Genomic DNA, 23,613 nt, shown 5'->3' with positions numbered 1-23,613 from the left:
GGGCTTATGCTTTATGCCTGCGTTGTCTCAGCTGTTTCTTGCTTGTTCAGATGCCCTCCTCCCTGATAATGGGACGACAAGACATGACGATGCGAGATGTATCCACAAGTTGCATACATGATTATAATTACCCATTAGCGTTGTCTGTCAGAGGTCGAACCGTCGTTGAGCTTGACGAGATTTTTTTTTTCCTTCACACTTTTTGCTATCCACAATGGTCTGTCTTTTTTCTTCCTCACGAAGGATGGATTCTACGTAGATCCCTGCGGCAACATGCATGTGCTATTCTCGCTATTACTGCCGGGCGACTAGCAATTTTGCTCCCTAGCTTTTTTTTTTTCTCCCACTCTCTCTTCAAGTCCTGGGCCTGACGCATGAAAAGTTTTCAATTTTCTACCAGAGCCTGAATGAGGGGCAGTGCTAACGTACATTGCTTGGAGGGGCAGCGGGCGGACCCCCCAGGGGAGGGGCACAACACCGAGGAGGGGCAAGGCTGGCTGGCGCGGACAGACAGCTTCGCTGTTTACCTACATTACTGAACCTGGAGGGGGAAAGCATATGACGTTGGTGTGGCAACTAATCGTATCTTTTTTTAATTTTCATCTACAGCGCTGAACCGCAGGTGGAAGGCGGTGAGCCCTAATGACTTTTGTGCGAATATGACTCTGGTATTGAACAGTAAATACAGTAAAATCAGTACTATCTACAGATTGATGCAGCAATAAGTGATTGAAACAAAGTGAATGGGATTCGTGCGTTTGCAAACGACTGACCTGAGGCAAGCAAGCTGTCGGCTGGCTCCATACAAACCTTGACGGACGGCCTCAGGCCAGCAGTGCAGCTCGAGAGTTTTTTTTTTCTGCCGGCCAGAAAATCGAGTCATTGGCCGAGCAAAAAGCTGCGGGACCCACAACAAAAATTTTGGGCTTAGGGCAGCCGTGCACTTTTGGGCACTTCCAAATCAGAACCCCGCTTCCCAATTCCCTTCCCACCCACCACACCCCTACATAAACCATCACCTCGCGCTTTTCTCTCGAGAGATCTCTTCTAGTTTTCTCTCTTCGTCGCGCATACCGATTCAGCACGCCTGATCATCTGCCAATGTGAGTAACCCTCTTCCTGCCATCAAAGGACAAGCTTGTGTGCATTCATCAAGCATCGTCCTCTTCGTTACCATCACCATCACTCTCCATCTACTTTCTGGACCTTCCAGCTGCCCGCGCAGCTTCCAAACATTCTTTCCAAGAGCTTCAAGCTGACTACCACAACAGTTTCATTAGAAACCAAACACAAGACAAAGAGATCTCAACACCGCCACAATGGGGTATGCATTCGATCGATTCCTCGACCCTTTCGCACATGGCTGACAATTCAACAACAGTAAGGAGAAGGCTCATATCAACATCGTCGTTATCGGCCACGTCGATTCCGGCAAGTCCACCACTACCGGTCACTTGATCTACAAGTGCGGTGGTATCGACAAGCGTACCATCGAGAAGTTCGAGAAGGTTAGTCATCTAATGAATTCCATCAACCGTCCTCCAATCTCATCAACATCTGCGTCACGATCTTCAACTTGCCAGTTGAAAATTATTTTTCGCACTTCCCACATTTTTCGACACTTACCCCGCCGCGAGGCACCCGCACGACCCCGCGGTGCAAACGAAAAATTTCTTATCACAGCCCCACTATGCACCAGCAACCATGCACATCTGATGAGACCCACTTTGAACTATTGCTAATACCCCCCAATAGGAAGCCGCCGAGCTCGGTAAGGGTTCCTTCAAGTACGCCTGGGTTCTTGACAAGCTCAAGGCCGAGCGTGAGCGTGGTATCACCATCGATATCGCTCTCTGGAAGTTCGAGACCAACGAGTACAATGTCACCGTCATTGGTTAGTATTCCCTGCCCTTGCCAAGCATCTTTGACATGACTCTTGACTAACATGGCCATACAGACGCTCCCGGTCACCGTGATTTCATCAAGAACATGATTACTGGTACCTCGCAGGCTGACTGCGCTATCCTCATCATTGCCGCTGGTACTGGTGAGTTCGAGGCTGGTATCTCCAAGGATGGCCAGACCCGTGAGCACGCTCTGCTCGCTTTCACCCTCGGTGTCAAGCAGCTCATCGTTGCCATCAACAAGATGGACACTGCCAAGTGGTCCGAGGCCCGTTACAAGGAGATCATCAAGGAGACCTCCAACTTCATCAAGAAGGTTGGCTACAACCCCAAGGAGGTTCCCTTCGTCCCCATCTCCGGTTTCAACGGTGACAACATGTTGGAGGAGACCACCAACGCCTCCTGGTACAAGGGCTGGGAGAAGGAGGTCAAGGGTGTCAAGAAGGAGGGCAAGACCCTCTTCCAGGCCATTGACGCCATCAACCCCCCTAGCCGTCCCACCGACAAGCCCCTCCGTCTTCCCCTCCAGGATGTCTACAAGATCGGTGGTATTGGCACAGTGCCCGTCGGCCGTATCGAGACCGGTACCATCAAGCCCGGTATGGTCGTTACCTTCGCTCCCTCCAACGTCACCACTGAGGTCAAGTCCGTCGAGATGCACCACCAGCAGCTTCCCGAGGGTTTCCCCGGTGACAACGTTGGTTTCAACGTGAAGAACGTTTCCGTCAAGGAAATCCGCCGTGGTAACGTTGCCGGTGACTCCAAGAACGACCCTCCCCAGGGTGCTGCTTCTTTCAACGCCCAGGTCATCGTCCTCAACCACCCTGGTCAGATCGGTGCCGGTTACGCTCCCGTTCTGGACTGCCACACCGCCCACATTGCTTGCAAGTTCTCTGAGCTTCTTGAGAAGATTGACCGCCGTACTGGTAAGTCGGTTGAGTCGTCTCCCAAGTTCGTCAAGTCCGGTGACGCTGCCATCGTCAAGATGATTCCCTCCAAGCCCATGTGCGTTGAGGCTTTCACTGACTACCCTCCCCTGGGTCGTTTCGCCGTCCGTGACATGCGTCAGACCGTCGCTGTCGGTGTCATCAAGTCCGTTGAGAAGACCACTGGTGGTACTGGCAAGGTCACCAAGTCCGCCGCCAAGGCTGGCAAGAAATAAGCGCATCTCTGCATGGAATAACTTCTGTGCGCGGTGGGCTTCTCCCCAGCTCATCGAGTGCGTGTAACAAACTAATGACACGTTCACGGTTTACGACTTTGCACCATATCTGATGACTCGGAATCTCTGGCTTGGGGCACACATCTTGTGCTGGTAGTACGAAAATAGAGTCATAGAAAAAGTGGATTTCCCAAAATAACGTTCCTCCTGCATGATGACTGTGATGTGATTTATGTGAATTCTTAATAGTGCACTAGTCGTTCATCGTAACAGGCCACCTTTTTTGCCATGCGTATGTGTTCGACGTGTCAATGAAGCCGTCATGTAAGCATGTAATCCCCACTCCGTGCCGTTGGATAATTATATTGGATCAGATGCCCATCTGCTCAGGCCGTATACTGTGTTGTATGTTGTACAATTAGGATTGCGTTTCGTGAATCATGAGATATGTACAAATCTATGTTGGTTTACTACTTTTACAGGACTTTGCCAATTTATACAAAATATTCCCTTATGCTCAGATGCGACACCTTGACCGGATCGTTACTTTATTCCTTATAGTGTTCTCGAAGATTAGGACTTCGAGACCTTGACTCTAGAGTCGGCGATATAGCCAGACCAATTCTTTGCCGTTTGAGCAAACCTGGAACAAGCGCGAAGGAAGTCATCGTGGTACTCGCCGGCCTCGGTTGACAGCGGCAAATGTGCTCTGGATGCAGGCTCCAAGCTTAATTCTGCGCGCCGGCCTCCTCCCTGTCCGGCCTCGATCGAGGTGTAGACCAGTTTGAAGCGCTCGTCCTCGGGATACGGCACGGAGACGGAGCGGTGCAGCTCAAGACCGGCAAACTCGTAGAGTGTGCTGCGTAGCGATTCGGGGCTTGCTTCCTCCTCTTGTCGCTGCCCGTGTTCCTTATTGTTGGTGTTGGTATTGGAAGCTGCAGCTTTGTGAAAGAGTCGGAGCGGGATCTGGAAGCGCTGCTGTTTGGCCATCTCGAGCTTGCCAGCGCCAAAGTCGAGGTGGGATCGGGCGAGGAAATCGGCAATGGGCTGCCAATCCTGAAGGGCGCCTGGGGAACCTTGCAGGGAGACACTGCGGGTCTGGGTGATGCGCAGGTCGACTGGACTGGCGGGGAAGAGCACGTCATCGTGGTGTGTAGATGACACGACTCGCAATGAATGGACGCCGGTGATTTCGGGATCTTTGCGAGTGTCGCTCGGTTCGGAGAGGGAGAGGCGTAACTCGAGAGGTGGCGCGACGAGAGGCAGTGCCCGAAATGCAGATTCGTGATTGTGAAAGAATCGAACAACGATTGTCGAGGCGGTCGGTATAAAATCGTTCTCGTTGGCGGGGGATAGTGAGAGATCGGCCATGGTGAGAGGGTGTGGTACAACAGGAGAGAAATTGTAGGGACGGGCGGCAAGGTCCCCCAGACCAGGCTGGTTCGAAAAGGTGCCGGTCGAATCTGCCTTTTTATCGTACATGGTGAGAGCATGTCCAAACTTGCCGACGGTGGTGGTCTTTGGTTGGTCAGACCAGCGGACCGGCTGGTACGGGAAGCGCGAGCTCTCCTGGATTGCGACGCCTTCGGCAGTCGGGGACTCGGACGAGCTCAGATTCAAAGTTTCGGCCGTGACCTCCAATGATCGTGATCTGGTATAGTCGAACTGCTCAATGGGTATAGAGAAGTTCGGCAGCACGGGTTCGGTGCTTGTAGTTTCCATACGCTTGATCTCGGGATTCGGTGCTGATATTGGGCTTGCAAGGCGGGCCCATGATGAGAGTCTGTCCTTCCAGGCCCATTTTTCCTTGTGAGAGTGATCCGCTATCAGACGTGTGCCTCCAGCTGCAAGTGCTATTTCGGCGTTCGTGGTATGAAGCGTTCGAGTAGCCGAGTCGGGATAAAGAGCATTTCGGAGGAAACGGAAGACGACATGGGAAAGAGTTTCAACCTCTGGCTTATACTGAGTAGAAAGCTGGATCCAGGTGACTTGCAACTGATCACAAGAAGAATGTCAGCTGATCGTCTCGAAAGGTCGTGATGAAGATGATTTAGTTCATGGATCAAAGCAGAACTTACCCGATTCCTTGTGTCAGTGAGCCGTACATGGGTGTTTGTGACTTTGCCGACTAGCTCAAGTAATTCCTCGGTGACTGTGGTAGGATCTGACGTGACATGTGAAATAGGGAATGTGTGAGACTGGAGTTTGCCGATGAGTGCATCAATTTCGAACAACAAGGTCTCGTACTTGTACCGAGGCGCCCGAATTCGAATCTCATTTGTTGGCACAAGTGTTTCCAGAGCCTCTCCTTCTTCCAGATATGTTTCCGTGATCGAGCGCAAGAGCTTTTGTGAGCTGCGCATCAAAGGAATGAAGTGCTTCGTTTGGAGTCTGATTCGTGCTTCCCCAAGGCCATTTGCGACCTCTTCCATTTGCAGGCCCCAGCATTCTCGCATGATTCTTACAGCAGCTCGGGTTTTTGGACCAGCATCAGGCGGAAGGTAGGCATGCAGGAGACGACTTGAGTGGTCGTGGAGGACTGCAACTCCGCCATAGGGATCCACGGGCATCCAGGGAACTGCATTGCTGATCCAGGGGTATTGATCTTTCAGCTTCGTCTCTTCCGACTTTTGTGTTGCTACTGAACTTGTTGTCGTGGGCTCGACGCTGGGGTCCGACTGGAAAGACAGTATATACTGCTGAAGTTGCTCTTTCAAGAAACCCTCTTCCAGGTTGGTTTGTAGCTTCAGAAAATTTTTCTGCCGCAGGATGAGCTCACTATTAGGGGGTCGTAGCTCGTCTATATTCTGGCGGACTTCGGCTTCGGTAGCAGGTATACGGCGGTTGTCGAGCAAGGCTTCAATATCTTTCATTTCATCTTTTTGGGCGGATTTCTTCAAGCCGACAGGCCGTTTCTTTGCCCGATATTTGCCAGTATCCTTCATGACAATGGCGTAAGCTGGCTTTCCTAGCATGTCGGAGCCCAGACTTGCCGAAGTCTCGGTGAGAATCTTCCTGCCAGACAAAACCTTCTTCCGGAGGTCGAGATGCCTCATCATTGGCGAAGAGTTCTGGTCAGAATCTCTGCGTGCTTGGCGCGGAAGACTCCTGCTGCCGCGCCTGCCTGGCCGCCTTTCTCGGACATCTGGGAATTCATCCTCCTGTTCTAGGAAGTCACGATAGGCTTGTTCTTCGTTGGCTTGGTCTCGAGATGCCTGTTCGAGCAAGGACCAGTCATTTTGTCCCGATTTATTGCCTTGTTCGTCGCGCTCGTCGGGTCGAGCGGGTGCGTCGCTCGCCAGCCATCGTCGGCGCTGGTTCTGGTATAAGGAAGAGCTTCGGCCTTGTTGGCTTATCGATTGGGAAAGATTTGGTCGGACACTTTGACCAAGAAGTCGCAGACGGCAGCCGAGACAGATCGCGCCGCTGGACAGTCCCCTGGTGATCATGAATAGAGACTAAAGGACGAATGCAACGTCCGGTCAAAGGTTGACATTTGGCACACAACAATGAGTACGTATATTATACAGATGGATTGGAATGATGGCTAGAACTTTTTTGCGACCATAGACCCAATTAGGCAATCTGCTAGGGCCGGGGGGACGACGGCGGGTAGTGGATTCTCCGGACCGAGACGCGTTTCAATTAAGCAAAAGCGCGTCGCTTGGCAGGTCAACCAGTGCTCTTACCTCCTGTAGCTTCCTATTACTACAGCTAGGTAATGTATTATTACGATACCATAGACGGACCCCACGCTGCCACTAATGCATTTTGCCCTGGGCAATTCTAAACAACAACACTTTTGAGAACCAATTACTTTATTCCTACAAGCAAATTGCTGTTTGCAATCTCATTATTTTCATTTCAATACTCAGCATCTGCTCTAGAATCACACTCTTCTATTGCCGCAATGCCACCCCAAACGCAACGAAGGCGGCGACGAGACTCCGACGATGAAGAGGAAGTCGAACCCCGCCGCCGACATTCGAGACGCCAGGACTCAGAGGACGAGGATGACGAGGAATTAGACGAGGACGGAGATGTCGACATGGCCAGCGCAAGCGACGAGGTGGGTCTGGTAAAAAAGCTCGTTCGATATGCACTGGCATGCGAGTATGCAAGAATACCAATCAGACGCGATGGTATCAGAGATAAGGTGTTGGGTAACAACCCTCGGGCTTTTAAGAAGGTCTTTGACGGCGCCCAGCTCAATTTGCGGCAGGTGTTTGGTATGGAGATGGCCGAGCTTCCTGTCAAGGAGAAGAGGACATTGAGAGAGAAGCAAAGTTACGTTTTTTTTTTTTTTTTTTTTTTTTTTGACATTGATTGTGTATGATACATCGTACTGACTAGAGGCTTTAGAACAAAGCGCAACACAGAGACAGGCAGCCGCGCAAGGCACGGCATCGTCCAAAACGTATATTCTCGTCTCGACTTTACCAAGCGCCTATAAGACTGCATCCATCATAACCCCGTCGCGAGTTCCTAGCTCTTCAGAGGAGGCCGAATATACTGGATTTTACACATTCGTTATTGCACTCATCGCTCTGAATGGTGGTGAGCTGAGCAATGTCAAATTCTTTGACTATCTCGGTCGAATGAATGCAGACAGAAACCTGCCATTTGACAAGACTGAGAACGTTCTGGTCAAGTTGGTGCGACAAGGATATCTTGAAAAGGCAGTTGAGAAGACGGAAGGGGACGAGGATACCATAACTTGGCATGTGGGCACAAGAGGCAAGGTCGAGGTGCCCCCCGAGAGTGTCGCTGCATTCGTCAAGGAGGTTTGGAAAACGGATATACCGCGGGATCTCAACAAGAGAATCAACAAGAGTCTCGGGCTTCAAGGCGGTGCGGCGCTCCCCGAAGACCAAGAAGGCGAGAACGGCGCAGAGGGAGAATAAATGCGGCAGCAAGGTCTTGGTTGGCGTAATAGGTCTGGTTAAGCGCAATTTGGCTGGCGTTGAGGGAAATGGCATGCTTAAAAAAGGGTAATTGGGCATGGTGATTAAACATTAGAATGGTATGTCCTGGGAGGACTGCGCGAGCTTTACGATAATGACACCAGTCGTATGTGTTTGTGTCGTAATCACAATAGTAGCGCTGGAAGAAGCCTCTCTGACATACCCATCCTCCATATTTTGAGTGCTTGTCTGTTGAAGCATGAGCCGATGCAGCTCGTCGAGAACCGAGCCAGTCGGCCCTACAGGGGATTTCCATCCTGACTTTCGAATCATTGATACCGTCCAAGAAACGTGGGATGCCCAGGCATTATGAGCCAGCTATGTCTTGACCGTGGCCCTCTTCTAATCTGCTCCGTCGCCATCCGTCATCATTCCTCCCTCGGCGGCGGCGGTCCACAAGGCTGCACCATTTTCCGAATATACTGCGCGCGCACCTTTGCGCTCGGCTCTCCCTGAGCCAGCGCGTGATATGCAAGCATTGGCGGGTGTCCAACGATGCTACTGTAAGTGTCGCGCGAAATATTGGTCCGCCATTCCCAAGAGCTGGTGTCGGGGTGGCCAGTTCCAATGTACTTGGCCTGGAGACGTTCGAGTTCGTGCTGGATTCGTAGTTTGTCGGCCTGTTTTTCCACGATCAAGTCAGTAGCGCATTTCTAGCGGAAGTACAAGGTTTTCCGGAGACTTGACGCACCATGTTGAGGTATTGCTAGCAGTAAAGGGCGATCTGGCTTGAATAGAGAGTTGCTCGGTCGCGGTGTGTTGTTGTGGAGGATTCGCGCAGTCTTGAAATAATGTCGGTACAACCTTGAAGTTTGGGTGATTTTAGGTACAAGTGAAAGGGAAGTAGGCTCTTCGACTCGTCGGTTGTACCTTTGACGGAGGCTTTGGCAGGTGCCTTGCATTTACTTAGGTTGGTAGGTACATTAAGGTAGGGAAAAGATAGGCCGCCAAGGTCCCTGAGGCTTGGGGGCCTGAACCTTTTCAGCAGCCTGAGAGGTACATAAAAGGACGGTATTGCGCTACGACTTATCCAACACAACTTGCACCCATAACAACCAGGAAGAACTTGGAATTCAAATTTGCATTTCTTCACTTCAATAGTAGTTTGGATTAGAACTACGTCAAAATATTGTATCGTTCCGAGTAGATTCTCAAACATAGTTTCTCATTCTCATTGTATGTTGTGCTCCATACAACAACAAACTTGGTTGTTCCCTGTTACTGATATGTCTAGACAGACCCAAAAGATCATCACGTCAAGCAGACGCGCCTTGATTGACGATTCGTCTTCTCAAAATGGGCGAAATCTGGGACGACATCTTGTCATCGAATAAAGAGCAAGAGGCTCTGGCCAAGGCAGTTGAGGCAGACAAGGATCGATGTATCACAGAGCACAAACTGCGCCATCCTCACTTATGTCCAGAATGCTGGCCACGGGTGATCAATCGCATGCGGGACCGCTATCTCAACTCATCGACCAAGGAGTGGTTCTCTGGCCGGCGCGTGTTTCTCCAGGAGCTTGACACCATGTTTGCTCAAGCCCGGGAAAAGAAAGCCACGCTTGACGCCATTGAGCAGCGGATACAGGCGGAAAAAGTCGATTGGGTGCGCGATAAACTCAAGAGCCTTGGGCTCGCATCAGCTACTGATCGCCCAGACACGATCAAGGCGCTGCTGAATGGCCAAGAGAAACCCGTCCCCCAGCTCATCTCGGAGTTGAGGACAGTTTTCACCAATGATAAGATGGACAGCGAGAAGTTGTTTGAAGACTTCATGGCCAGGGTCAGTGCAGCTACCTCTCCCGAGGCCAAGATTGAAATCTATGTCGAGACTCTCTTCCAGACCAAACATGACCCAGAGGGCGCCGCCAAGAGCCAAAAGTATATCGACTTGGTGCGTAACGGAACGAGCGTGTCCGAAGTCATCACCCTCATGGCTCGCGACCGCCAGTCTCAAGGCGACATGAAAGAGCAACAGCAGTTTTACGAAAAGAGAAAGGTGGAGTTGACGAGGGCAAAAGTCGCCAACGATGCCGCCAAAGCCAAAAAGGCCAAGGTCAAGCAGGACAAGCTCAAAGCCGCCGCGGCTGCAGCTCAAGAGTACGACCTTCCTCCATGTGCAAAGTGCGAGGGTGTACTAGACACGCAGTCACTGGAATTTTGTCCTTTGTGTGTCACGCTCAATGAGCTTTACGAGATCCCAGAATGCTCTTCGACGTATTTCTGCTCAGATGAATGCTGGCAAAGTGGTATTGTACGTACTTGAACTTTGGATTCGAGCTGAATTCCAGCTGACGCTTTACTAGTTGCCGCACAGGGCCAAAGCTGGTCACGCATGTGCCGGCGGAGAAGGTTTCAGATCGGCCGAGGACTCTGAAGCCGACATGCATGCAGCAGGATTCTGCAAAGAATGTATACATGACCACAAAGTCGAAACCTACTTTTGTTCCCTGAGATGTTTCGATGATAATTTCCAAGCCCACCGGGAGATTGTTCACTTTCCCAAGCGAGACACGGACGGCGAAATATACGAAGATGAGAAGGATCTTGCTTATACGTCTTCGGACAGATTGCATTACCGAGCCAAGAGAATCGAGGATCATTGGATTCCTTTAGATGATGCTGTGAGGGAGTGGGCCAACAAGCTGGGCGCAAGGTACAACGAGCAAGTGCCTAGTACATCCAAGGACTAGAAGTCTGAAACTGTCATTGAGACGGAGAGTTCAAGACCTGGCTTTGATACAGAAAGTTCGAGTCCCGGCACCATAATGTGCAGCTTCAAACCAGGTGTAGGAATGGAAAAGGTCGATTCCATCATCGAAACGGACGAGTCCAAATCTGGCGCTGGACTGAACGAGCCTTCAGTCGCCGAATCAAGAGGCGCGCCGACTAGCAGTCTTCACCCGTCAACTGCCATAAGAACAAAAGAAGAAACCACCGACAGGGTTGGCGTAAGCAATGCCCAACAGATTGAGCCGAGCCTGCCACAAAACGCTAGGGGCTGCGAAATGTGTGGCATTGAAAACCATCAATTAGCGCAATGCCCCTACTTCAGGCACCATCCAAAAGAAGTCATTGAAGAGGTGTTCAAAAATCCAACAGTAGCCAGGAACAAATATCGGAGGTTATGGCGGAAGGTAGAGACATGTCCAATGCTCCAGCGAAGGATAAATGGCATAACGACACCAGGCATGAGGGAATATATCAAGAATCTTTCCAGTGGCGATACCCAAGGCATCTCTGCACTATAAGCATACCACCCTATCAAAGAAGCAGTAGTAGCTACAAATGGTGCCCGACACTGCAACACATGGCCTATGATCAATGATCACTTGGTTGATCATAGGACATCTAGATTGGTGTTCATGAATGGCCAAGAGCAAAAAATTCCCTTGTGGTCTGGTGTTGCACAAAATTCGATATCACTTATTACAACTTATTACACTACAATTCTAGATGAGAGTGCGAGACAGCCTCAGCAGCCAGCTCATCGTCTTAGGCGCGCTCTCTTTTGTCAAATGGATCTGTCGTTGCTTCTTGCATGTGTTCCGTACGTTCATAGTTGATCAGGCAAGAAAAGTGAATATAGCTTCATTATCATGGTGCAAAAAGTTTATAAGACGACGCGTTCTCCGAACAGTGCAATGGCCAAAATCGTACGATTATTATTTATCACGCCACCTGCTGGGCAGGGAAGGTAGAGTAACAAGGAGACTAATAATAACAGTCCCTGTTGACTTGGGCAAAGATCTTGGTGTAAAGAAATACAAAAAGCCACACTTGTCTCATTTCTTACCTTTTCTTCGCAAATAATACACCTGTCCCTGATTGAAGAAAATCAATCACAAAGTATTCCAGAAATTCAAAATCTTTGTTTATATTGCTTGCCAGGACGACGCACTATGTCCGCACCGAGTTGTCGCTCGGCCGTTGATTATTACCGGCTGCACCGGGCTATTGTGCATCGGCGACCGCAATTTTTGGGCCGACTCGGAACTTGCCATTGAGAGCTAGGTTAGCTTTCATCATTCTTTTCCTGGGGCGACCAGCTGAAGTACGTAGACCAACTTGTCGCAACGCAACGCATCCAACCAACCAACGGTATCGAATAACCCAACAGCCGTCTGCCTTATATTTGTTTGAGCTCGCAGTACTTTTTGCGCTTGCGCAACCGTGAAAGGACTGTCGCGACCATCCCATCAAGGACTTCAGCTCCAAAAGTCGAGGACCTCCGCTTTGCGGACCACGAACATACACAACAAACACTAAAAAGACAAGAGGCAACAACAAGGAGCAATGTCGGTTGTTTCGGCCCTTAAGGGCGAGCTGCCACAGCAGGCAAGATCGCTGGTGAGTGGCCCTCTACTACACTGCCAAATATTTCCCACCCTTGGAAACTTCACCTCTTGTGCTGGCAAGCGGGCGGCATTGGGACGACTTGCCTGGTCAGGCTTTGCAGCAAGACCAAGCCCCAAGGGCCGTCGATGGGAATGGACAAGGGCTCTGCCCAATCTATGACTCCTCTCAGCGAGCATCTGGGACATGACGTACACGATGTTCACTCTACTGGAAGCGCAATTGAGCTGACTTGATGATGCGCAATCTTCACAGTACCGCCAGCTTCTCCGACAAGGCAGCCACTTTGGCGAATACAACTTTAGAGAGTACGCACGCAGGCGGACGCGCGACGCCTTTCGGGAACACGAGCATGTCGAGGACCCGAGACAGATACAGGAGCTGCTGCAAAAGGGCCTAAAGGAGCTTGCCATGATGAAGCGCCAAACGACTATTAGTCAGTTTTACCAGATGGACCGGTTAGTGGTGGAAGCCGGAGGTTTGTCGGTACGTTTATTGCTACCCGAACGCCAGACTGCTGTCGAACAGGACGCGGGAAACTGAGTAGTCCGAGAGAGGAAGCTGGAGACGGTTAAACTAATCCATCTTACAGGGGAAACAAACAGGCAAGTCTGGAGGTATCACCAGGCAAAAGGATACTGGGTATGTTACAAATCTCTGCCCTGGGAGAAAAAGAGCAGCTTCAAAGTGCTAACGCCTCGCAGTTGGGATTAGTTCGCCTCAATGACAGTCTAGGTTTTCAAGACGTCGTGAGACGAAAGTTTCTTGTCTCGTCTCTCGCCACTACTATGTGTACCATAAGACAAGGAATTGTACAGTACGCCGCCGATGGTCTGAAGGGCTTTATAGAAAAAAGGCTTGCCGCCTCCACTCACGAGCAAAGCAGAGAGATCGCCTTGTGTGGTAGACCGAGAGTATCGGGTACACCCCTTGATGGACTACTCTTAATCAACTTTAATACAAATCATCGCCGCCACTGCGCCTGATCATTGTAGTCTGTCCAAAGTTGACGATGCCATTTGAAAATTTCGACATCGTGAGTGGACTTGCTACGTGAACCACACCTGTATCTGTAGTGTCGAACTGAGCTCGGCTCAACCAAGTTCGCCGCGTGTGCTAGCGGAACCTCGCAGAACATACCAAGTACTTGGATTTTCAAAGCAATGCCATTGATAGATACCAACTTGGCCAGCTTTAAACTTTTATAAGCAAGCGGTGCTTGAAATGTAGTACAGACGCCCAAAGAGATCAATCTGGGGCAGCATCCCCGGAGTACCTAAACCAAAGCTTCGTTATCTCCACCTACCTTGTACCACTTACTAGTAGGTAGGTACGGATATAACATTGTCACCTAATCATTCTGTCAAATATTGTTCGGACCCGTTGCAATTTTTTCGATATTCTAATTGATTAGATATAACCCAAAATCGTTTCGACACTTTTGACTTCATCTGTTAATTTACGTGACAGGATACTTGCTCTTAGGTATTCCTTAGAACTGTTGAATGTACCCAACAGATTACATACAGCGCAGCAGATGCATCGACAGTAGGGTGATCCGTGCGCCACGTCCCAGCTGGTCCGCGACTCGTTTGTCCATTGCTACAGTCGCGAAACGTAGACTTGAAATCAATTGCGACCAATACACATTAGATTCGCCGACAAACACTGCCGCCGGGCATTGAATCCCGTCACGAGGTGCATTCATTTCTTTTTAGGATCGTCGAGTATATCAGATTTACTCGCATTGACTCTCATCCTGTATCGACTAGGTACACCGCGACACACGTGCAGCATAGCCTGATTTCGCTGGCGTCTTTGCGCCGAGACTCGATGAGCACGAGTTTGTAGAAGTTTTCGCCATCCCGAAGCCACCTACCCGCACCCTGCATCATGGCGCCGACTGTGAGAATAGCCCAGAAGAGAAAGCTTCCTGAAAGGTACAATTTGCTGAATATATGAGTAGATGCGAGCCCACACCCAGACCCGGCGCGGTAACCGAGCTGGCTATCAGGAGCATGACGACTTTGAAGGTATCCAATACAATGTATCCCCTGCCATCGCCTTTCACGGCGTCATTTGACTTTAATTCTCATCATATTTTCATCAGGTCTTCCTGTTCGACAATGGAGGCAGGAATGGGTAAACATTGCGCCGCCCCCTCCCGTCGAGACCACGCAGAAGAACGACATCTGGGCCATTGAATTACCCCACGGCATGCCCAAGGACTCGCATCTTCTCCCGACGCACACACAAGAGCTGCTGCGAGCAGCGCGATCTGGACGGTTGTACAAGCGCCCAGCTCCGGCGGAAGAAGAAGAGGCCGATGGGGACGCTGCGCCAGAGAAGTCGGATAAAAAGGAGGAAGACCTCAGCACTAAGGGTTACATGGTCAAGGTCTGGAAGCAGGTGCCGCGCAACGCCGAAGGTCCTACCATTTCCCATCTGGCTAAGAGGAGAAAGGGCACGGTGACTCTATCAGCTGCGCTGCCTGTCGGGAATCCCTCTGGTCCGACCGTTACAAAGGCCACCGTTCGTCGCATCGATGCTGCCGGCAACCCTTACAACCAGGAAGTCATTCTCGCGGCCGGTCAGGCTGTCGATGGTGAGATCATTTCCACGACAGTGGTGCAGGCTCCGACTGCCAGCGCAAATACCGAAAGTGCGGGCGCAACACCTGTCCGGAGACGACCTCCTCCGCCTAAGAGGAAAGCCAAAGGGCCCGGCAGAGGTCGTAAGAAGAAGCTGCCGCTACCAGGTCCATCTATCCCTCAGGTTGGCGCTCCTGGAGTTGTTGCGGCGGATGGCGGTGTCAAACCTGAAGGTGTGGCCAATGTGAGTTCAATTGCCCACTTAGACTCTTTATCCTCTCTGTTTACTAATCTGAGCGACAGGACGTCAAACAAGAGGGTGGTGACGACAACAAACCTCAGGATACTGAAATGGCAGAAGGTGACGACGATGAAGACGGAGATGACGATGGAGATGACGGTGACGAGGGTGACGAAGGCGACGACGACGATGGCGAAGGCCTCGAAAGCGAAAAGGGAACGCCAGCAAGAAAGGAAGGCAGCACTGATCACGAACTAAAGCACTCGCCTTCAGTCGATCCGCCGGTCATCAGTGCTCCTCTAGTGAATCCTGATGCAATGGACATTTCGACAGACGAGCCGGTTGGTGCGCCACCACAAGCGCCGGCCATTGCTGCAGTTGCTCCAATTCAACCGCCTAGCCTCATATCGCCAATCTACGAGGGTAGCCCATTGAAAAACGTCCTGGTACCATCGCCAACAGAATCAGTACCTCTCAATCTGGCCCCAGTATCAGCAGCTCCGGTGGTTGAGGCTGCCACGGCAACATGGCCGCCACCCCCAACGCCCGCCGTTGCAGCACCGGTGCCCGAGATCTCGGAATTGCAGACCTCCTCGTCATTGGATCCACTTCCGGCTCCAGTGGAATCTGTAGAACCTATCATTGCGCAGGTTGTCGAATCTACCAGCCAAGAGACCCCGGCTCCTGAACCACAAGATCACTTGGACACGGAGATGACCGATATTAGTCAATCTCAACCAGAGGTCATCGCAGATACCAAGGTTGTAACAGAAACTCATACGAGTGACGGCCAAGTTGTTGTTGAGGAAGTTGTCGACACAACGAATATCTCCCCGAATGAGGAAATCCCTCCAGAGGTCCCCATTGCGGCTGAAGAGGCTACTAGCACTTCTGAGGCCGTACCGGCACAAAGCGAGCCAGAAACTGTGGAGGCTGCACCGCCTTTCATTACAACACCTGTAATAAGAGAGGCATCCAGTGTCGAGAAGGAATCTACGCCGCTGGTAGCTGCTCCGGAACCATCAGACTCGATCATGGGAGACGCACCGCCAGTCATTGTCCAAGAATCGGACCAAGTAGAGCAACCTGAACAGTCTGAACAAGCTGAACAAGTTGATGAGGCCATGGACGTTGTCCAGCCTGAGCAACCTGAGCAGCCACAGCAATCTCGGCCGTCTGAACAAGCCGAACAGCCCGGACAGACTGAGCAAACTGAACTACCTGAGCAATCTGAGCAAACTGAACTACCTGAGCAATCTGAGCAAACTGAACTACCTGAGCAATCTGAGCAACCTGAGCGACCTGAGCAACCTGAGCAGCTTGAACAACCTGAGGAACTGGAACAGCCCCAGAAAGTCACACCACCAGCGGAAACATTGCCCACATCGGTTGCGCAAATCACAGAAGTAACCGATATTGCCAGTGCTCCTTCCATCGAAATCCCAATAGCTCCAACTGAGGAGATAGTGGCGACGACTTTGCCAGCCTTAAATCCTTTACAGACGGAAGCCACGGACAAGGCGCCTTTGGACCAGGAACGCGAACCAGAGAGCCCAGATTTGCTTGGTGGCCTCGAAGCTGTGCTTGACAGACATGGCGAGACGGGAAATGAGCAGCAAGAGAATACGTCGCAGGTCAGCGCTCCCGTTGTGGATGCGCCTCCGGAACAGCCAACGGCCGAGATTGTAGAGTCCATGGCCTCTGCGCCCGTTGCTGCCGAGCCTGTCGCCAGCGAAGCTATCATTACAGAACCCATTGCTATAGAGCCTGCGGCCCCGGAGCCAAAGCTAGAAGACAAGGTGGACGAACCCCCCCAGGAATCTCTGACGGTGGCTGAAGAAAATATCGAGGAGAAGATTGAAGCTGAAGGACAAGCAGCGACCGAGGAGGTCGAGGTACTGTCCGAGACCAGGCCTGAGGAGCTGCCCGAGGCCAACCTTCAGGCCGAGGACAAACCTGAGGAGAACGTTGAGAAGAAGCCTGAGGGAGAGCTTGACGAGACGGCTGCCTAGGATGACGGCTTCTTACTCTTGATGGAATTTTTGCTTGGATAGCCTTTGGTTCTCTTTTTGTACTGTGTAGGATACATGGAAATTCTAGCGCGTTCGTTGGCTTTTGAACATGGATTTTAGGGTATTCGCTTATGATTTTCCATTGTCCATAGACGATGGGAGATTGGTTTTTACACATGTCATAGTGAGAGGTAGTATCATCACGAGGCACATCTCTTCTTTTTGGCTGACATTGAACTACATGAGAAATGTCAACTTGCCACATGAACAGACTCGCAATTGTATGCAGAGAAGCATCACTAAGGAACAAAGCAAGAGATGGCATTCATACTCCTTTCGACGGGACGGATCCTGACGCCATGGTGACGCACGAGAGATGAAAGATCAATACGCTAATCGCCATTCACTTCTTTAATTCCAGGCTTCAGGTCGATGGATTCATATTTATTTTGGCATTGCTATGGCATTTTCTCGTTACATTCTGTTGCCTATACACAATCTCGGCAATATACAGTGGCCAAACACAAAAAGAAAACACAAAAGAAAACCACCTAGAATGAGCCAACTGGTTCAAGAAGACCACATCAAAATCCTTTCCCCCTTACTACATCTTGAAATAATCCTGGTAGGAAGGGCCAGGGTTCTCAAGCAACTCGGCAAAGGTGGTGGGAATATCATCAGCCACAAACGTCTCATCGCGGAGAACGGGCTGAAGAGTCTCGGTTGCGTGAGAGTCAACGGGAGGAGGCATGCTGGTAGCACCACCAACAGTGGTGGGTGCTGCTGCAACTGCATCGCTGAAGAGAGGACCAACGGCAGCGTTGTGATTGTCGAGGGGCGACTCAAAGCCCAGCTGGAGGTAGTTGGCGCCTTCGCCCAGGGCGGCCAGGAGAGCGTCCTCGACATTGTAGTTGAAGACGGGTCCCTCGTTGGGGTCGACTGTCTCCTGGACCGCGGTCTCGTGGTGGAGGATAGGGGGCTCTATGTTGATCGTCTCAGTGGTGACGATCTCGGGATAGGAGATCTCATTGTTGGCGGTGACGCTGTTGTTGGGCGTGGCACTGCTGGCCATGACGCTATTGTCGGACGACTCGTTTCGAATCTGGTTGGCGAGGTTGGCGGCAAAGTTGAGATGGTCCAAGTCAAAGTTGGATAAGTCTAGGTCTCCAAAGTCAAAGTTGAACTCGGTGCCCATCTCGGGCATCTGTGCGTCGTCGTTGTTGTAGGGGATGCTGTTGGCAGTGGTGTCATTGCTCTGGAAATGCGAATCGACAGCATTGTTCTGATACTGAGCCTGGCCGGGAGATGATGTGGCATTGGCTGAGGTGACGGGGTTGGCCTGACCATAGGAGAGGGGAGAAGTGAACGGATCACTGTGGCCAACTGAGAAATCATCGTTCTCAGCAATCGGGGCAGTCATATCAGAGCCCGTGTGATACGGATGCTGAAATTCAGACGTGGTAGTCTGGCCAGTTGGAGAGCCATGGAAGCCCGAGACGTTGTTAGCAGGGGCTGAAGTAGGAGTAGTAGTAGTAGCAGCGCTGGTCTTGTTCTTCTTTGCGGTCTTTTGCTCCTCCTTCTGCTTCTTCTTCAGGTCGCGCTCTTCCTGCTTCTTGCGCTCGCGCTCCTCCTTCTCGGCGGCTTGCAGTGGGTTGTAGCGATAGTCAGGATATTTCTTCTCATGCTCCTCGCGCGCCTTTTCTTGGCGAGCCCTCCAAATACCCTTCTCGTCCTCGGACATTGCGTTCCACATGTCACCGAGGACCTTGGCTATTGTAGTTGTTAGTCATAGTACAATGACGCCAAAAAAGGCTGCCAAGAAATCCCCGCTATGATCTTTGGAGTTCAAGAAACAGGTAGGATAGGAGCGACTTACAAATTTCGTTGTTCTTGAGCTCAGGGCGTTGGATCTTCATGTCCTTGCACATGGTCCTGCGGTACAGCATGAACGAATTCTGGGGACGAGGTGCGCCGGATCGGTAGCTGGCCTTGTGGTAAACGGAGTGGTGTTTGATAGTAAAGTCATCCGCAGACGAGGACTTCTAGTCCTTTGCGGCCTGACCTTCCTCTCCTTTGGCAAGGGCAGTGTTGAGCTCGGGCACCTGCACCAGGTTGACCTTGACCTTGTTGCCAGAAGGGCTTGAGTTGTTCTTGTCCTCGCCGTCGTCGCTATCACTCTTCTTGATGCGGACATTGCTGGTGTTGCGCTTGCGGGAACCGGGAGTCTTGGTAGTAGACTTGCGCTTGCGAGACGAAGGTGCCTTGGTCGGTGTCTCCTCCTGCTGCTCGGGAGTCTTGGGTGCAGCAGGAGTAGAAATAGGAGCGGTAGAGATGGGGACATTCATCTGCATTCCCGTGCCCATAGGCATCATGGCCGGCATAGAGTATGAGGGGGGAGTGCCAAATTGGTTGACCATCTGCTGGTGAACCTGCTGCTGGTGGTTCTGAGGAGGCGAAGGGGTGAAACTGTATTGGTTCTGAGCATTGTTGGTGCTGTTTGGGCCTGCCCAAATGCTGGCACGAGGAAGCATGACAGGGAGGTCAGAGCCAGGGATGTTGAGAACAACAACATGTTCCGTGGTAAGATGCTCGACAGCGCCAAGAAAGACGCGGCCGCCAGCGGCATCGCGAACGTAGCGAGCATCGTGAGTACGAGCATGATGCCTGATTTACTGTCAGTATGATCCTTATTGGCAGTGCTTCTCGTGGGGAAAAGAATGTGACTGTAAGAGAGTAATAGAGTGAAGAAGAAAGTTGCAGCAAGACGGGACGAAAACGGAAATAATAAATGGAAATCAAGATGAAATGGTAATTGAAAAGGATTGGAATGGGGAGTGAAGGAATGAGAAAAGAAGAGGAGATGAAATGTGCTAAATTGGACAACCGTCAAGCAAAGGGGAAAACAGGAATGGAAAAAGAAACAGAAATGGAGATAGAAGTAGAGAATGGAAACAGGATTGCAATAGGTGGAACAAGAGAAAGAGAATTGACATCTGTCAGATACTTACATGAACATCTGGACAAGGATGTTTCGAGTGTCTTGGGTCCAAGCATCATAGTCGCGAGCGTCAATAGCAATGACTTGGGTGAAGGGACTCAACTGCACCTGAAGGTGCTCCCAGCACAGTTCGGGTGAGAGGTATCCAAGGCCAATGTAGGCCTGCTGGCCATTGGCAGGGACAAGAGAGGACATGGTAACGACTTGTCTGACAGACCAAGTGATTGATTGAACTGATGAATGTGTCTGGTGAGGATGGTGTTGGTACAGGTTTGTGGTGGAAGTGAAGAAAGCTGAAAGGTTGTGCTTTGGCAAGGTGAACCACCAAAAAAAGTTTTGAAGATGTGGAAAGTTGTGAGCTAACAGAGTCCAGAAGGGCCACGACTTTGAAGGAATGAAAAGAAAATTAATTCAGGCGGCTGGGGGGCTGCGTGGGCAGCTTTTCTTGACCTCTTGAAGCTCACCACCAGCCTCAAAGCTGGCCTACAGCTGTAGCTTGTTTGCAAACGGGGCTAGGGTTCAGCTTATTGGCTGTCCAATAGATTCCAATCGTTTGTAACTATTCAGAAGCAGTGGGGCCATGTTATTGGACATGAGGTAACAGTTCTGTTCGACTGTGACATGGCCAAGTCAGTGGCCCAGAGGGATCCCGCTCGTTGCATGACTTTTCATTGCTGGCATCTACAATGATTATTCCCACTTCCAACTGAGCCGTTATTTAGAGAACGCTGATGTACATTGAGACTCGATGCCAAGGCGATGCTTTTGTTTTGATATGTGCCAGACTTTCGATGCGTTCTTGATTTGCTGGAAATACACACAATGGAGACATTGGAGTACACGATACAAGACGTGCACCTCTTACTGTGCTCAGAACTCTACAGGGACAATTGACAACAATTTCCCACTGCAAGGACTGTTGAACGGTGATATTTGAGCAATAAAATGAACTCCTTAACCATGGCTATCAATAAAAGTCTCCTTTTGAGCCACATAAAGCACTTTATCTTCGAGGCCATCCAGATAGAGCCCTTGTGATGGACATATGATACACTTCACGTTGAGCCATTCAAGCAGAACTACTGTAGAGACCAAATGTCAGAGGTGGTTGGGTCAAGAATCAAAGTCGAATCCTTTGGTCAGCCACTTGAAGTGATTGTTCCTGGGGACCTTGATGGACTTCTGACGATGAGGCCCTGGGCTTGGATTGTCGTTTAGGCTTGATTGTTCCATCGTCAAGCCTGTTTTTATCCACCCCTCTTGACAGTCGACAACAGTCGACACAATTGAGCACCCCGGACTGTAGATAATATTTCCGTTTGTCCTTGATCAATATTTTCTGACCTGTACCTGGCAACACACTTCTGGAACCATCAACCAGAATCCTGCTCATCTGCCACAAGCGGGTTCGTTCCACAGATACCATGGCATCGACCAACGTTGCCTCGATGGAGGTATCCAAAGAGGACATCGCGATGGAGCTGGCCTGCTCGTTCGTCAAGAAGTACAACATCAATGCTGAGGCAATGCTCAAACTGGCCGACCACCTTGATGAGAAGGAGGTCAAGAGCCAGGTTCCCAGTAGGTGTCAATCCAAGAATCGAAGAACAAAATTTCCAGGCCACGAATATCATGCTCACGAATTGACTAGTTGTTTCATTTCCCAAGCTTGTCGAGATGCTTCTTGATGTCAACCGCGAGGTCCCCGGTTGGCTCACCGTTTCCGATGTCAGACTCAATCACTACACTTCTCTACAGTTCCGTATCATCATCAAGGTGGTCGAGGCTCGCTACTGGCTTGGAGAGACTGAGCAGGTTCTCGAGCACCTCTTGACCTGGAGGATTGTCTTTGCCCTGCCGCGAAACGTCCATCGTCAGATGATGAGCAAGAAGGATTTTCAGACGATTGGTTCTTGGAAGGTCTTTGAATATCACCATTATTCTTTTGGCAAGGCCATGCTCCCCTACTTTTACGAGGACATGCCCGACTCCTACAAGAGCCTCCGCGAGACTTACTTCCCTGATGGTATCGATGATGCTATGCCCGCTTTTCGCAAGCACGAGCTTCAGGCTAGAGCTGCAATTATCAAGCTCGAGAAGCGCATCAAGCTGTTGAGGGATGCCAAGGCCATTACCGATGACTGCTCTCTCCAGACAAAGTCTCACCGCATGATGTTCGAGACGACCAAGGCCATCATGAAGACCACTTACATGGCCGACCGCTGGGAGCAGTTCACCAAGACTCAGAAGGAGTACTACCAGCTGCCCGGAGTCGATGTTGGCCTCCCTTATGGTGTCAATCTCCATACCGACTACGAAACCAACCGAGCTTTTGTAATTGAGAATCCTCAGCAGCGCTTCGAGCCTTTTTGGTGGACGGTCGATGCCCTGTACGGTCCCATTCGCTGGCGCCCCGGTTCACCCTGGATCGACTTTCTCCGCAATATCCGTCAGGATCATCCCGCATTTCGAACTATGCGCGTCTCGGACCTCAAGCCCAAGGAAAAGCCTGATGAGGAGGACGCCGGCGCCAATGACGACAGCTCCGATGCCGATTTACCTCCTGTTGAGGTGCGAATCCCTGATTCCGTGGCTTCATCCTTCATGTACTACGCCTCCATGTACCAATTCTACAAGGCACAGTATGACGTGAATGATCCCAATGGCGTGGTAAGTTCCGCCCCTATGAATCAAAGGGAATATAGCTAATATCAGGTAGACTCGCCCCATCACGTACACCGACAAGCAGGCTGAGGTGAGTGTGATTCAGCAGAATACATAAATTTTTTTTCTAAAAAAAAAACAAGACTAACCTGATTGCAGCGAGTGGCAAAGCGCCTGTCCGATGGCACAGGAGAGCCCTGGTGGAAGGTTTGCAAGTTTGTAAGTCATGCGGCTATTGGTAGAGAGGTTCGAACATATTGACTGAGACTTTGCTAGGAGGACCCTGACGAGGAAATGATCGACATGGCCATTCCAGACATCCACCAAATGGTGAGTAGTCATGATACTCTATCATCCCACGTCCAAGAACGACTGCTGATAATTTTCTCCAATCTAGACTGGCCGTCCTCGATTCGACGCCCTGGGCAACCTCCGCTTCGACTACATGGGCGCCGTTCTGCGTGAACTCAAGACTGGCAGCCCGGTCTCGTACTACACCCTTGAGCAGAATATGGTGACCCATCGACGCAACTGTGACGATGATACACCTTATGGTGAAGATTTGCAGTGAGCCAAGCCGGGCTCGACCAACAGCTCTCAGGGAGAGAGGGAGGGGGTAGAGATGAGGTCATCTCCATGAAGGATGGCCCCAACTTCTGGTTTGAGAATGAGTAAAGTGAGGCAGGTATTTGAGCAACATCAGAAGTCCGTTTGCAGTGGTC

General features: G+C 50.8%; 8 protein-coding genes across 8 annotated transcripts; 5 read left to right on the top strand and 3 right to left on the bottom strand.

Moving 5' to 3' along the window:
* Nucleotides 1-1,319: 1,319 nt before the first annotated feature.
* Nucleotides 1,320-3,066, top strand: PFICI_02951 (Elongation factor 1-alpha; the record flags this gene model as incomplete). The annotated part of the gene is made up of 4 exons (XM_007831532.1): nt 1,320-1,324; nt 1,382-1,508; nt 1,756-1,894; nt 1,958-3,066. The coding sequence occupies 4 exons, from the start codon at nt 1,320-1,322 to the stop codon at nt 3,064-3,066; spliced, it is 1,380 nt and encodes a 459-aa protein (XP_007829723.1).
* A 573-nt stretch (nt 3,067-3,639) lies between these two features.
* PFICI_02950 (uncharacterized protein) lies at nt 3,640-6,515 on the bottom strand (the record flags this gene model as incomplete). The annotated part of the gene is made up of 2 exons (XM_007831531.1): nt 3,640-5,061; nt 5,145-6,515. The coding sequence occupies 2 exons, from the start codon at nt 6,513-6,515 to the stop codon at nt 3,640-3,642; spliced, it is 2,793 nt and encodes a 930-aa protein (XP_007829722.1).
* A 461-nt stretch (nt 6,516-6,976) lies between these two features.
* Nucleotides 6,977-7,970, top strand: PFICI_02949 (uncharacterized protein; the record flags this gene model as incomplete). The annotated part of the gene is made up of 2 exons (XM_007831530.1): nt 6,977-7,352; nt 7,429-7,970. The coding sequence occupies 2 exons, from the start codon at nt 6,977-6,979 to the stop codon at nt 7,968-7,970; spliced, it is 918 nt and encodes a 305-aa protein (XP_007829721.1).
* Nucleotides 7,971-9,326: 1,356 nt separating this feature from the next.
* On the top strand, nt 9,327-10,722 carry PFICI_02948 (uncharacterized protein; the record flags this gene model as incomplete). The annotated part of the gene is made up of 2 exons (XM_007831529.1): nt 9,327-10,283; nt 10,336-10,722. 2 exons carry the CDS (start codon nt 9,327-9,329, stop codon nt 10,720-10,722), a joined length of 1,344 nt encoding a protein of 447 aa, XP_007829720.1.
* Nucleotides 10,723-14,278: 3,556 nt separating this feature from the next.
* Nucleotides 14,279-17,229, top strand: PFICI_02947 (uncharacterized protein; the record flags this gene model as incomplete). Its single annotated transcript, XM_007831528.1, has 4 exons — nt 14,279-14,290; nt 14,352-14,418; nt 14,496-15,220; nt 15,280-17,229. The coding sequence occupies 4 exons, from the start codon at nt 14,279-14,281 to the stop codon at nt 17,227-17,229; spliced, it is 2,754 nt and encodes a 917-aa protein (XP_007829719.1).
* A 604-nt stretch (nt 17,230-17,833) lies between these two features.
* On the bottom strand, nt 17,834-19,157 carry PFICI_02946 (uncharacterized protein; the record flags this gene model as incomplete). Its single annotated transcript, XM_007831527.1, has 2 exons — nt 17,834-18,999; nt 19,106-19,157. 2 exons carry the CDS (start codon nt 19,155-19,157, stop codon nt 17,834-17,836), a joined length of 1,218 nt encoding a protein of 405 aa, XP_007829718.1.
* Nucleotides 19,158-19,271: 114 nt separating this feature from the next.
* On the bottom strand, nt 19,272-20,422 carry PFICI_02945 (uncharacterized protein; the record flags this gene model as incomplete). Its single annotated transcript, XM_007831526.1, has 2 exons — nt 19,272-19,893; nt 20,238-20,422. 2 exons carry the CDS (start codon nt 20,420-20,422, stop codon nt 19,272-19,274), a joined length of 807 nt encoding a protein of 268 aa, XP_007829717.1.
* A 1,229-nt stretch (nt 20,423-21,651) lies between these two features.
* PFICI_02944 (uncharacterized protein) lies at nt 21,652-23,462 on the top strand (the record flags this gene model as incomplete). Its single annotated transcript, XM_007831525.1, has 6 exons — nt 21,652-21,808; nt 21,879-22,897; nt 22,947-22,982; nt 23,051-23,110; nt 23,168-23,221; nt 23,289-23,462. The coding sequence occupies 6 exons, from the start codon at nt 21,652-21,654 to the stop codon at nt 23,460-23,462; spliced, it is 1,500 nt and encodes a 499-aa protein (XP_007829716.1).
* Between the last annotated feature and the right edge of the window lie 151 nt (nt 23,463-23,613).

This window comes from Pestalotiopsis fici (genome assembly GCF_000516985.1).
Source record: "Pestalotiopsis fici W106-1 unplaced genomic scaffold PFICI_Scf_2, whole genome shotgun sequence".
Classification (NCBI taxonomy): Eukaryota; Fungi; Ascomycota; class Sordariomycetes; order Amphisphaeriales; family Sporocadaceae; genus Pestalotiopsis; species Pestalotiopsis fici.
Note: the sequence above shows the minus strand (reverse complement) of the source record. Positions and strands in the feature narration are given on the sequence as shown.